Source organism: Haliotis asinina, chromosome 13 (assembly GCF_037392515.1).
Source record: "Haliotis asinina isolate JCU_RB_2024 chromosome 13, JCU_Hal_asi_v2, whole genome shotgun sequence".
NCBI classification, from domain to species: domain Eukaryota; kingdom Metazoa; phylum Mollusca; class Gastropoda; order Lepetellida; family Haliotidae; genus Haliotis; species Haliotis asinina.
This window is the reverse complement of record NC_090292.1, coordinates 11,945,000-11,959,650: the sequence shown is the minus strand read 5'-3', so window position 1 is coordinate 11,959,650 and position 14,651 is coordinate 11,945,000. Positions and strand designations below refer to the sequence as shown.

Here is a 14,651-nt window from a genome sequence, read left to right as displayed (position 1 = left end):
GTCGTGGAGATCATTACAAAGTAGCGAGGTGATCATTGGAGGACTGCAGAGAGATGCTTTGATTCATCTTCAGGCAGGTATCGCCTCACTGGTCAGCCTGCCGTACATCATAACTGATACGACACACACTGCACTCACTCAGACTACCCCTCGAGACGGCTGAAGATGTGCATATCATTCACCCTCAGACAGCTGCCGCCTCGCTATTCCGCCAGCCCTATATAATTATAACCGAGCTCCCCATGCATGAAGCTGGTTTGTCCTGTCGCAACATAGGGTCCAGACTGAATATCAATCACACTGTCATTTGCCGTCTTGTTAGGAAACATGGAGCCACTGGTTACGTCAAGGATCACACATGATCAGGAAGGCCGAGAAAGACCACTCCTCGTGATGACCGTGCCATTCTTTGCCAAGTGAGACGCAGGCCCATGGTCAATGCCAAAGATCTCAGAGAGTGTGTGTCTCAACCAGCACCATCCGAAGGAGGCTCAGGTCTCCTGGACTCGTCGTCCACGTCCGATCAGACGTCCCTTACTCACTGATAGACACAAGGCTCAACGTTTGGCGTGGTGTAATCAACGGCAAAACCACAATCTGAGGACATGACACAGGATCCATTGGACCGATGACAGCCGTTTTCTTCATTGTATTGCTGATGGTCGTTGGCGAGTTTGATCCTATGATTGTAAGCTGAATCTTGACACCATTCAAGGGACACTCAATGACAAGAGATACCAACCCAACAGGTTATGGACGATAGTGCTAGGCCCCATTGTTCCAGAGCTGGTATCGCATACTTCCAGAACAATGCAGTTGACAGATTACCTTGGCCAGCGAGAATCCCTAATTTCAACCCAAGTGAACATTCATGGGACCATCTGGGGCGTAAAGTTCAAGTAAGGGATCCACCTGTTCAAAATCTACAGAAATTAGCACAGGCTCTTCATGAGGAATGGCAGAAGATTCCAGTGATGCGCATTCGGCATTTGATTTCCAGCATGAGGAGGATGGTTGCAGCAGTTATCCGTGCGAAGGGAGGATGCACCAAATACTGATGTCACCTTTACTGTACATGTTGGCTTAGGATGTTGTGTTAAACACATTCTTATAGCATGAAAATGGGTGGTGCTTAATTAATGCTCATGTGTATATAACAATACGACGATACGTTGGATTGTTAGCCTTTTGCCAGATCGACCTCCATGCTCACTAAAAAGTGAGTATTTCCTGAAATATGCGACCGATTTTCGTGAAATTTTGCATCCATCTCACCAAATGGTTACCCTATAAAACCAGTGTTTGGCACACTCTCGATGCCCTCATTAGATTAATTATCGCCTAATTACGACAAAACGTTGGACATTTTAGCCTTTCACAACTAATCCCATGTTCACTTCGATCTCGAAAACTATTCGGCCACTTTTAACCAAATTTTGCGTGCGTATCTGCAGTAGTATAGTAGTATATAGTAGTTTGGGATAAGGTCCTTTTCAAGCGCCCCATTTGAATATCCTTCTCTCATCCTTGGGCCCTTGAGGCCTTCTCAAAAAGTCTTTTTCATGACCTTATCCTAAATCACTATTGTCTATACTACTGCTGGTCTTCGACGTGACAATCGGATGCTTTAACCAAATATCACTAGGTTAACGCTGCTTTGTTCTCATTTCCATGATGACGATGATCTTGCAAGAATAATTTCCGTAAATTTAGTTTCGGCGAATTGTTTTCAATAGCTATCTACCAACTGGAAAATCATCTCAGCTACATACACAGTTTCCATCTTCCGCTGATAATGACAACGGCAACTACACTGGTCCCAAAAAAAGAAAGGCATAACCAAAGTATCAGTTTCCTTTAACGTGTTTTATATAATCGGATTACACAATGTATAAAAAATGTACAACAACCAAATTTTGCACAGGGTTAAGCACGTTTCCTCCACTAGATGCAGTCATTTTCTTGGGGACTTCTGTCTATGACGGCATTGTGACAAAGTCAGTGCCTGGTGCGACCACCACGAGCATCGATCACTGCTGTGCACCGCCTGGGCATGGACTGAATGTGTCGTCAAATCTGGCGTTCTGGATCCTTTTCCTTTCATCCTGCAATGTATGGCTCAACTAGAGGTTGATCTACCTCACGTAGCTGTAGCAACCACGTGTATTCGTCTACATTCCCTGTCCCGCCTATTTGTCTCGCAAGCGTTTTCTGGGCAGACTCATCTAACACGCGTCAAGCAGTACACTCTTCATTCAATCTTGGCATCTTGAGGGCCGCAGATACGTAACGACTTACAGTGATTCGCAACGGGGCTGTCATATCTCTATACCCATCGATATGAAGGTTTTAATTCGAGGTGCTGTATTTTGGCGCCAGTTCCTCAAATGTTGAGTTCGTGTGCAATGAATTAGTGAAGGGGTTGTATTCACAGTTAGGAATGACGTACATATTGCTTTCAAGCATTTTTTTTAAAACGCTCTACTTTGAAAAGCAGAGTTTAGGTATGCGGTTCTTGTTTGCCAAGTACATTTAAACAGAATCTATTACACATACCATCTGTCTCAGGGACGGATTAAAATTAAGTTGTACCTATTGTGCTTAATCAGGTGCCATTTGATAAACAATCAACGGAAAGATTAATTAAAATTATTCACTCCCAGCTGAAGATTTCCATGATGCTTGCAAAATATCAAAACAAAATGACTTTTACACAATTTGTGAAAGTTATTCTTGCAAGGGTTAATTAACATGTAAGTCTTTGGACATGATGGCATGCTCAAGGCTCTTAAGAACATTGTAATAGTCTGTATCTTTAAATTGTTCAAAACCATTCAAACACTATCGTTCATATTTTGTTTATTGTGTGTATTTGTGTATTTTCTTTGTGTTGACTTCTTGGGGTGGTTTTCGTTTCAATGTTGTTTTTTTTATTTTATTTTATTTTTTTATTTTTTTATTTTTTTGTTTTTTTTTGTTGTTTTTTTTTGGGTGGGTGGTGGTGGTTAGTTCTTTTTTTAGGTTTGGTTCGTTTCATGTTTGTGTTTTGATTTAGGCTGGTATAATTCGTTTAGAGGGAAATCCCATTTTTACATGCCATTGCTAGTTTTTCACCACCTATATTTAGCATGTTTTCATGACTTAGGCTAGTGAGGTCGGGAGTGGGTTGTGGATGAGATGTGTATTATTATCATTGTCGTAACTGGGATTTGGGTGTTAGTAAACCAGTTACATGTTACGATGACCGTTCTGCCTTATTGGGGTGCTGCCAGCTCTGGTGGCATACTCGCTTGGTCTCTCCGGGGGGCTACATCTAGGAATAAGTGGTCTGACGACCGGGATTCCTAACTAATACATAGCATTCATGTACTGGCACTGAGGCATACAATGAATAACACAACACAAGTTTCTGTACTCACATCGGTTTACTCGATCCCTCTCTTCATAACAATTGGTCTTGGCCTGGACAGGGTAGGGCAAGCTCTCGGGATGTGAACGTTCTGGTGTCTCTTCAACCCGCACCGCACCTCACACCATTTTAGTGCTGACGGTATCTTTTTAAGGTGTTCGAGCCTGCTCCACCCTTATCACATGACCCTCTACAATCGCTCTGATTCGTTAGAAGTTACATCATTCCCTGGTCTCATGTCGTACCTCGTGATTGGAAATCTCCCTTAATTCTAATCCGTGACTCAGCTTAAACTGCTACTTGAATCTATTCTGTTGTGTTGTTTGACATTTATTCCCCTTTTCCATCCCTTAATCTATTACCCAATAGTAATAGCATTGGTGCTATGCCGAACTAACCGCCAATCTCAATGAAAGATGTATAAATCGTTTCTTGTATACGAATGCAATTTTCACCTTATAACATCATTCATAATGATTCAGATTGTTTATTTAATGAAGGACTTCTTATCACTGGAATAATGCTGAGCGTGGCGTTTAACCTTAACATAATCCGTTTACGACGGTAACGGGGTAACGATATAGACCGGATATGACGTATGTAAATGCGCATTTCGTTCAACACTCCAGAAACATGTGTGGTATCAGGACTGGGTTCGGGCGACTTGTCTGACCTAATCGGCTACACGGGGGACGCTCAGGGTAAAGGGACGATATCTTCCCTCGCTGGCATATTCGTGTACGACAAAAGCCACAGCTACTCCTACATAGGCAGTGACGTCGTCAGGGGCATCCAGGTCAGGAAGTGGTCTGTCACCAACGTCATTATCGACGGCGACAACAACAACACAATTGATGTCTTGTGGTACTTCTCAGGTAGGAGATATAAGTTCGTTTCTAGCTACGATCTTTATTTGGGTCGCCAGCCAATCAGTTGTGCACTTTGATAATGATCATGTATGTAACAATTCGACAATATTTTGGAATGTAGCGTATCAGCTTGGTGCAGAAGGGAAGGAGGCGTTCCAGTTGCTGCGCATGCTGTGGGGAAGGGAGTGTATCATTTCGGTGCACTAAGGACGTAGCATATCATTTGTGTTGGGTCTAGGAGGGAATAGAGCTTATCATAAATTTTAGTATAATAGGAAAAGGAGATAATAGGAAAGGAACCATATACATCATTGGGTATAATGGGGAAGAGAGCATGTCATTTCGGTGTAGTGGGGAGTGGAGCGTGTCACTGGATATTATACAGAGGGGAGCTAAACATTGGAAGGAAGCGTATCTTTTGGGTGTAGGATGCACGGGGTTGTATCACTGGGTTTAACAGGGAATGAAGCGTATTATTTGGGTGACAATAGGGAAGGGACCGAGTCCTTGGGTATAACATGGAAGGAGGAGTATCACCTGGGTGTAATATGGACTGGACCGTATCATGGGATGTAATATGTAAAGAGCGCATCATTTTGGTGCAGGAGGGATAGCGGCGTATTATTATGCTGTAATAGGGAAAGGAACGCAGCATTTAGGTGTAATAGGTGTTGTGGTAAGAATCACATTGTGCTGAAACACTCTCAACAAAGTTTGTTTCCATTTATCGGAGTTGCAGCATATATACGTTCAATCGTTGTGAAACAGTGGACGAGAGGTTCAAACTAAAAAAGATAAACAAAATACCTGTTGAGTAAACAATACAAATTGGACCTAATGAAGTGTACAAATATTCAAAATCCCTAATTTAAAAAATAAGCATTTACGTGAAATATGTTTTTTTCGTATCTCGTTTGGGCATAGAAGGAAGATAAATTCAAGACGTTACTCACATCTGTGTTCTGCCATGACTCGGTGTGTTCATGGAGGCCTACTGACTGACTGACTGAGCCCATGTGCTTCTGATCATGTGATCAGATTGCCAGGATGTAAATTGTTGTAAATTTGCAAAAGTTTTCGTCACCAATCTGTGTGTTTCTGAATGGTTAATATAATATTTCAGTGAACAATCATTTACACCACAGGCACTTGCACAGATGTGTTGACAATTTTAGATATCAAAATGAACCTTTACTTAAAAACAGGTTCCGAGACTATGCTCAGTGTTCAGCCCGTACAATAGGGAAGCGGGGTATCTTTCGGTGTAGAAGGGCTCGTATCCTTGGGTACAACAGAGAAGGGAATGTATCACCTGGGTGCAATATGGAGGGGGAAGTGTGTGGGTGTGTGTGTGTTATCACTGGATTGGAGCGTATCGTTTGGGTTTCGGTGGGAAAGGCTAGGAGTTGTAACATTGGGTGCGAAGGGGCGTATCATTGGTGTAATAGAAAGGAAGCGTTCTACTTGCGTGTAATATGGGCGTATAACGGGTTTTGTCAATTACCAAGTAACGATTATTTCAGATTTTTGCCACCTGAGAAACTCTGTTCTTCCCACTTAGACCCTTACACCTGGGACACAGCTCTGAACTGGCCTAACAGCCCCGTCCGGGCCATCGTTTTGTTGGAGGACGTCAACGCGACGTCAGTTCTGTTCTACGAGAACGTCTACAACTTCTTCCAGTTCAGGAACTTCGTACAGCCCGAGGACGCATTTCAGGTAAAGGAGTGAGTTGAGTTTTAATCAGTATTAACTATTATTTAGCAATGTCCGAGCCATGTCACGGTGGGTGACACTGGAAATGGGACTCACACATTGTAGCCATGCGGGTAATCGAGCCCATGTGTTCGATGTGACGAGCGAACGCTTTAAGCACTTCAGGTAAAGGGCTTAGGTGTGTAATGGAGGAGCGTATCGCATGCTGTGGGGAGCCAAATGAGATAGTACGATATTTTGTGAAAGTCCTCTTTTTTCGGTTACAAAAAAGGATATGTCTGACAGTTTTTACGTCTATCACAGACACCTGATCTGATCACCTGCCCTGGTAGAACGCCAAAGAAATCGTTTCCATTCATCGCACTTGCTGCATCATTTACAATAGAAACAATAGACAACGCTGGAGGACACATCACCTACACCGAGGTGAGTCTACAGGTCATAGTGGAGGACACATCCTCTACACCGAGGTGAGTCTACAGGTCATAGTGGAGGACACATCACCTACACCGAGGTGAGTCTACAGGTCATAGTGGAGGACACATCACCTACACCGAAGTGAGTCTACAGGTCATATAGTGGAGGACACATCACTAAACCGTGGTGAGTCTACAGGTCATAGTGGAGGTAGTGAGTGAAATGAGCGTAAGACATACCACAAACAGAGGGGTCGACATGACAGAAGGTTCATTCCATTGTTCTAAAGGTCTTTAAAACAAGCCAAAACATTGATTACACAATAGTCTTGTCTTGCAATTAATTCATTTAACTGGATACATATATTTATCAGTATCTTTAGGTATATCTAAGCATTTGTATAATGCAATTCTATGCTCCTTCCAATCCTCTGCAAACACGTCCTACACCGTGCTCTGCCATGAAGCGAGCTCTGAGAAACGGAAACCTGAAAATCGTGGAAATCTCAAAACAAGGCTTTGCCGCTAGAAGAGCTTGGCGGTTCTGGCACGGAAATGATATCATATCAATTACATTGTGCGTTATAGAACTACACTGATTAAGCGCCAGAAACACATAACAGGTGTAACCAGTGAGTCAGGTGCATTGTGAATCTTTTTGCGACCCCTTCAAACTGATGGTCGATGGCGTCTTAGTTAAGTAAATGCTGCCAACAACTCGCCATAAAATATACAAATACGATGCTACCGAGGTTCAAAAAATTAAATTCGTTTGTAAATACCATTTTTATGAATGAAGAATTGGAATTCAGTGTAGCCATAGTTTCACAGGAGAAAATTCAGATCGGCTAAAAAGTGGGTCATTGTCTAAATTGGTTAATGAGACACATGTTTTGGTTTGAAGATGCAAATACAAGGCCGTTTTTTACAACAAACGATACATCACGATGCTAAAATTGTAGTCATGAGTGAGTGAGTGAGTTTAGTTTTACGCCACATTGAGTACTATTCCAGCTGTATGGCGGCGGTCTGTAATATATTGAGTCTGGACCAGACGATCCAATGATCAACAACATGAGCATCGATCTGCGCATTTGGAAACCGATGACTTTACTCAAGTGAACGAGTCTGACCATCCGATCCCGTTAGTCGCCTTTTTCTGTAGTCATGACCATATAACGCCAAAGTATCGTGCACTTGAGTTACGATACGATTCGATACGATACTAAATCGAATCCCGACATAAAGGTGGCGATACGATACGTATCATGATGCTAAAACTTTCAACACCATAAGATCAAAACACAATCAATTTTAAAGTATTTCTCGTCAGATACTTCCAGCATTGTTCAAAAGAGATAAGCAAGTTGATACATGGACTGTTTCCTAAAGCGAACACTGTTCCCTTACTTTTTGTGTGTTTTTTGGTTTTGTTTTTTTAGGGGTTTGGGTCGATAGTGTGTGTGTGTGTGTGTGTGTGTATTTGTGTGTGCATCTCTGTGTGTGTTTGTGTGTATTTGTGTGTGCATTTGTGTATCTGTGTGTGTATTTGTGTGCGTGTAGTTGTGTGTGTAGTTGTGTGTGTGTAGCTGTGTGTGTGTAGTTGTGTGTTTGTAGTTGTGTGTGTGTATTTCCATATCATGTTTGTCTAATTGTGTTGTCTAATAATCTCAGTGACACGTAAATGTACATTGTTCATTTTTAAAAACGAACTTGTATGGCTGCAGGAGAGTTATGACATGGAGTATGAGGTAGCGAAATTCACCCACACACCTGCACAAAGTATGTACGGGAGCCATGTTGGACCCAGAGTGACTGAAGTGCACGATTTTACTACAGGTAAGATGGCGAAGGCCGCCTTGATTTAAGAAACATAGTTCGTTCTGCCACCATGTATAGTGTAATAAAGCACCCATTAGCCCTGAACTATTACAGTTAGTTACGTTTAACGTTATAATTGTTCAGGGCGAAAGTGTGATTTATTACACTATACATGGTGGCAGAGCAAACTGTATTTCTATTGTGAGATGCCAAATGTAATACTGTCTAAGAATAATTTCGATTAATCACAGGCAGAAAACAAACGACGCTTTCGGTACTATAAATTACAAATGCTCGCTCAGGGCTATTCTTTTGACGTGTCTGCCCCTTACGTTACCAGCCTTACCGAAAGAAGATGGCAATGTACGTTCGCGTTAAATATATCCTCTAAATTGTTTTACTTACATCTGTGATAAAAGTAAAACATTCGGGGCAATATGAACATCGTACTTCTACTACCAACGTAAGTTTGATCAATACATTCAGATGAGCTAACTAGTCAAGAGACATTCCACTATTGCATTGTGGGAATGTAAGCATTGCGAACGTTACCGTGTCGCTTTAAAAGTATGAGTCGAACTATAAGACGTTTTATCCGTCGGAAAACATAAACATAATATATCAACCAGTGATGCTAGCTGAGTGACGCAATTACAAACCAAGAAACGGGATGCAACTGAGTAGTTTACTGTAGAAGGCTGTACAAGTCGATAACAACTGACATCCATCGTGGCGTTGCATACATTGCGTCGTAACACAAATGTGTTCAATTACGAGACGAGAATGGCGTAGTAACGCCACATACATTGTGGCGTAATGCAAAAGTGCCCGTCACACTCCGGCGCTGTGATGACAAAAGTATCAATTTTGGATGTAAATGAAAACATCTGGTGTTCATTTTTATGTATATGTGCGTGCAGAGAATGTTACAACACACGACTAAACAAGATGGCAGCCATTTTGAATTTTTTTTCGTAAACAAAATCATGCCAAATAATTTCTACATCCTTTAGCAATACACAGAAGTCAAAATGAAAGTGATCAGATTCATAATAGTAAAACTATCCATGATTAACTTGGAGGTGGTGTCAGACAGCAAATGAAAACTCCCACCTCAAATGACTTGTGAAAAAAACCCCTCATATCACACTCTGAGAGTATCACAATCCTTCTTATGAGCCAAAGACATCATACTAACTGAAAATAATGTTTTGTTGTGATTTTTTTGTCATCAACGCATGCTTGACGTAAGAGGCGACTGTTTAAAGGTTGTCTCCCATTGGTTACACGTGCCATTAGTCACACATTCTGATGAACTGAAGGATCAGCACCCACGCCAACTCCCTTGATACAATGCATAGCTCATTCTTTACGTGTTATTCCACTCAATCTTTTTCATCCGCTTTAGGTGGAAATTAGATATAATACAAAAATCTTTACATGTCTTTTTGAACATCAATATCTGTAATGTTTGGCGAACTGGAAATGTTGCATTAATTACAAAGACATGGCAGTAATGATAAATTGTTCAATGCTGTCGAAAATAATTACGAAAACATTAAATCCTGCATCGCCATTAATAACAATCGGATTATTTCCGTTGTTACTCTTGCGCACGACAAGTTGAAAACCTATCACCTCCCTTTTTACCATTATCGATACATGAACTTGAGTCTCAACTTTACAAAGCAGGCTCCGAGGGAGCTCAAATCAAATGTATAGATGATGAAATGGGCTTAATGATACAGGTTCTAGGTCTGCTCTATGCAGATGACACAGTTCTGTTTGTTATAATCCCCGCTCTATTTACCGTCACCGTGGGGAACGCCAACATCCAGCTGCCATGATTCCACACAATCGATATGGACGGTGATCCGTGATGGTGTGGGGTGGGATCACCATGACTGGTAGGACTGATCTGCACGTTTGCCAAGGAAGAGTCACTGGTCTCTGCTACCGTGACAACATCATCACGCCACACGTCCTGCCGTTTGCACGTCGCCACGGTCAAAGTTTTGTGTTCCAGGATAATAACGCCAGGGCTCACCGTGCTCGAGTTGTCCTTGGTCATCTCCAGGTACACCGAATCCAAACTCTCCCATGGCCAGCAATGTCCCCAGACCTGTCCCTTATTGTGTGGGATATGCTCGAACGACGACATCCCCCATGTCAAGACTTGGAACAACTGGAGGCGGCACTCCAAGAGGAGTGGCAGAGGATTCCCCAACCTGACATCGGTCGACTCATTACGAGCATGAGACGTCGGTGTCAAGTTTGCTGGGTTGCTAATGGTGGGCCTATTAAGCGGACTGTGACATTTGGGTTACCACCCCTTATGAACCTGAGAGTGTCCACAAAGGTCATACGCACCGTTACCAAAGATCATTTGCTGAAAACAGTTCATTGACTTACTCATCTGCGCATGTGCATAGCTTGCAAACGGTGATTAAACATTCATTTGATTTTATACTTAGTCAAGAAAAAAAACTTAACATTCTTTCTTCAGGGCACTATAAAAGAACAAGAGATGGTAAGATGGTTAAGTCGTTATTGTTTCGTTGCTGAGATCTCTGATGTACTCGATACACTGGCAGTGCCACAATCAGTTCCATTAGGTTTCTAAGACCACGAAGCCTTATGTCGACCTCAAACCGTCTCAACCCTGCTTCGTGTAGCAGGCAGAAATCTGTCCCGTAGATTATTTGACGGTCTTCTGCTCTTCACGTCACCTGTGGACGACCCGACCCTGGGGGATCAGAAGTGCTGCCAGTTTGTTGTAGACGATCTCGCAAGTCAAACAGAGTACGACTGCTGCATCCCATTGCTCTTGCGACATAAATAACTGATCTTCCTGCTTACAACATGCCTGCTTACAACATCTGACAATCGTGGCATTTAAAGTACCGCTAGAACTGTGGTTTAAAAGTGTTTTTCAATTCTTGAGGCCAATGCAAACGAAGGAAAGTTCGACGCAAAGATCACGTGATCGACTGCATGTGACAAACTTGATTTGGCACTAACGTCATTTGCACGACGAATGGATGGGTTCGAGTGGGCTAATAACGTTTTTTCTAGAGTCGAAAGATAGGGATCCAATTTCGGATACATAGATGTATCATGAGAGACAAAATATTCATTATGTTTAGAAACTACATTTTGCGAAGTTTCCTTTTTGACTTATATGTATATATGTCTTTACTTTTCATTATCCCCTACTTATTGTGAGCAGTTCTATTTATTTCTTATCTCTGTTGAACCTGTAATAAATGTACTGAATAAACAACGTCTCATCTATTTGATTCTCCTGGACTGATCTATTATAAGAAATAGGTAAAAGTATTATCTTGACGAACACTGAATTAGAAATGTTGTTGTTTTAATCTGTCTAAGATATTGCTGTCTACGTTTTGAATGTTTCCCTCTGATGCATTACCTGATTGTCTTTGGTGTTGCATCAGTCTAATGACACATGCACTTGAGGTTGAGGGTGTGGATGGATCCTTGCGGGCCATTTCGGCAGTTCTCTCTCTTTTGATCTGCCACAACCATTGCATATTTCTGTTGTGTTCTGTTTACCAATTTGCTGCTCACGTGTCGCGTGGGCTGGTTCACAACGTCAGTATGCACGTCAATTTCGTGTTGCATCAGATGTTTTGCGACGTTTTGGCGATTCGTTAACTTGTTTCGCCGTTTGCATTTGGAAAGGATCGGCCTGTCCGTGTGTGACGCGGCTGAGCATGGTGTTATCACTTCTATTTGTGAATTTTTATGTGATATTTTGCGGGGTATAGTTTCTTTTAAGCACTAGTTTAGATGTATGAGATTTGTTTAATTTTACCTTCGTGTAAAATACTTTAGTTTCATTGGTCCATGACTCTTTAACAAGCCTCCGTGTCATCCCTCCCAGGAGAAGGAGTAAAAAATATTACGCGCCGCCACGCCGAGAAGCTATATCGCTAACAATCGTAAGACGCCATAACATGACGAATGCAGTGCTCGCAGTTCTGAACCCGTTCGATCAGCTGTTCTTGACTTCAGTTTGTAGACATTTATTTCACCTACTTTCACTGCTTTATTTAAAATATTTTATGCATTGAATCGTTTGCCCACTTAATGTAATTGTCCACTTAATTGCACCATTTCTATAACAGATTTAAGCGTGTCAGAATATGTTTCACGGATTTTAAAAATCCAGTCGATAGACAGACGCCATTCTGTGGCTATCTTCAAAATAAAATCAAATAATAACATTCAACATGGGGGTTAAAAAAATGCATTGTATACTTCTCCCTCGGGTAATACGTCCTTTTGTAGAGGTGTTATCCCTCGCCTGCCACCTCGGGTGACACTGCTGAAAAAGAGCGGTACATCAGCCTGTATTACAACATACAGCTTATAATGCATCGTCTAAATCAACTTAATGAAGACTGTATGTTCTATTTTGTTCAGGAGTTGCTTACGTCATGGATCTGGAAACCGGGAACTGCACTTGTCAACTCATAGAAAACCGCAATTTAGCAGACTTCAGAAAGAATCACAACTCAATTCTAATAAAGACACCACATCAGTTATTCTCAATAGACGTCAAGGATTATTCATACGAAGGACAGGTAGTATTATTACGGGGAAACGTCATCTTCTCTCATAGCTAAATTCTTGACTTTTGCTGAGACATGTAAAGCGGCCTTCACACGGCCAAGTAGACTTTGACAAGACATGTTAAAATTGTGAAGTTGTCAAATTCGCGTTTTCACAAGTCAAGCACATATTGTCAAATGTTCGTGTTGACCAGACGGCGAAAATATCACGTGGTAATTTCGTTGACTGCGATTAGTTGTTTCTGAACTACACAAGTTTGACAACAGTTCACACGTCAAGCTCGATTTTGAAAACACCAAAATTTGATGGAAATGTTCGTTAGTATAAATCCTATTTCTCGATAACTCTGAAATTGATGTTTGTGGCCAATTGTTAGAATGAGTGTGAACATTCCAACAACTCGCCAGTATCACCAGTTTCAGAGTTGCCAAAGTGTTGTCGAGAAACAGGATTGCTCTAGTTTGCCGTATAAAGGCCGCTCAATAGACTACCCTACTTTTTAAACAGATAAAATGATTGTTTGTTGTGGGGTGTTATGACGGCATGGTGAGTCTATTAATAGGGAGGGCTGGGGGTGGAGGAATGGCGGGTTTGCATATTGAAGGGGACTCCAGGGAGCGTGCATGCGTTTGTGTTTCTCCTTGTGTTACAACAGTTTTGTGAGGAAGAATTATTTTACCGTGTAGTTTAATATATACGTTTAATAGTTTAATAGTTTAATAGTTTAGAATTAATATTGCACCATAACAATAATGCGACAATAGCTGGTTTGGTTTCATCCAGTGTTATTGGTTTCACGGGTCTGTTCACTTTTCAGAAATCATTGCGAAACAGTAGTAGTGGTACTAGCAGAGGCTACTTGTGCTGCAGATGTTGCTTTAGTCAGAAGTAGGAGTAGAAGTGGTGAAAGTAGCAGCAGCAGCAGTAACAGCGGTTGCACTAGTGGTTGTAGTAAGAGCCCTGGCACCAGTAACAGCGGTTGTGCTGGTGGTTGTAGTAAGAGTCCTGGCACCAGTAACAGCGGTTGCACTAGTGGTTGTAGTAAGATTCCTGGCACCAGTAATAGCGGTTGCACTAGTGGTTGTAGTAAGAGTCCTGGCAGCAGTAACAGCGGTTGCGCTGGTGGTTGTAGTAAGAGTCCTGGCACCAGTAACAGCGGTTGCACTAGTGGTTGTAGTAAGAGTCCTGGCACCAGTAACAGCGGTTGCACTAGTGGTTGTAGTAAGAGTCCTGGCACCAGTAACAGCGGTTGCGCTTGTGGTTGTAGTAAGAGTCCTGGCACCAGTAACAGCGGTTGTGCTGGTGGTTGTAGTAAGAGTCCTGGCACCAGTAACAGCGGTTGCGCAGGTGATTGTAGTAAGAGTCCTGGCACCAGTAACAGCGGTTGCCTGGTGGTTGTAGTAAGAGTCCTGGTACCAGTAACAGCGGTTGCACTAGTGGTTGTAGTAAGAGTCCTGGCACCAGTAACAGCGGTTGTGCTGGTGGTTGTAGTAAGAGTCCTGGCACCAGTAACAGCGGTTGCACTAGTGATTGTAGTAAGAGTCCTGGCACCAGTAACAGCGGTTGTGCTGGTGGTTGTAGTAAGAGTCCTGGTACCAGTAACAGCGGTTGCACTAGTGATTGTAGTAAGAGTCCTGGCACCAGTAACAGCGGTTGGTTGTAGTAAGAGTCCTGGCACCAGTAACAGCGGTTGTGCTGGTGGTTGTAGTAAGAGTCCTGGCACCAGTAACAGCGGTTGCGCAGGTGGTTGTAGTAAGAGTCCTGGCACCAGTAACAGCGGTTGCCTGGTGGTTGTAGTAAGAGTCCTGGCACCAGTAACAG

At 42.3% G+C, this 14,651-nt stretch overlaps 1 protein-coding gene across 1 annotated transcript in view; it reads left to right on the top strand.

The window, feature by feature from the left end:
- LOC137260217 (uncharacterized) overlaps positions 1–14,651 on the top strand; it is a 58,223-nt gene that overhangs the window by 34,159 nt on the left and 9,413 nt on the right. The window contains exons 14-18 of the mRNA XM_067797913.1: positions 4,039–4,284; positions 5,840–5,997; positions 6,298–6,420; positions 8,138–8,249; positions 12,681–12,841. Coding sequence (XP_067654014.1) covers positions 4,039–4,284; positions 5,840–5,997; positions 6,298–6,420; positions 8,138–8,249; positions 12,681–12,841 — 800 coding nt within the window. The remainder of the gene's footprint in view (positions 1–4,038; positions 4,285–5,839; positions 5,998–6,297; positions 6,421–8,137; positions 8,250–12,680; positions 12,842–14,651) is intronic.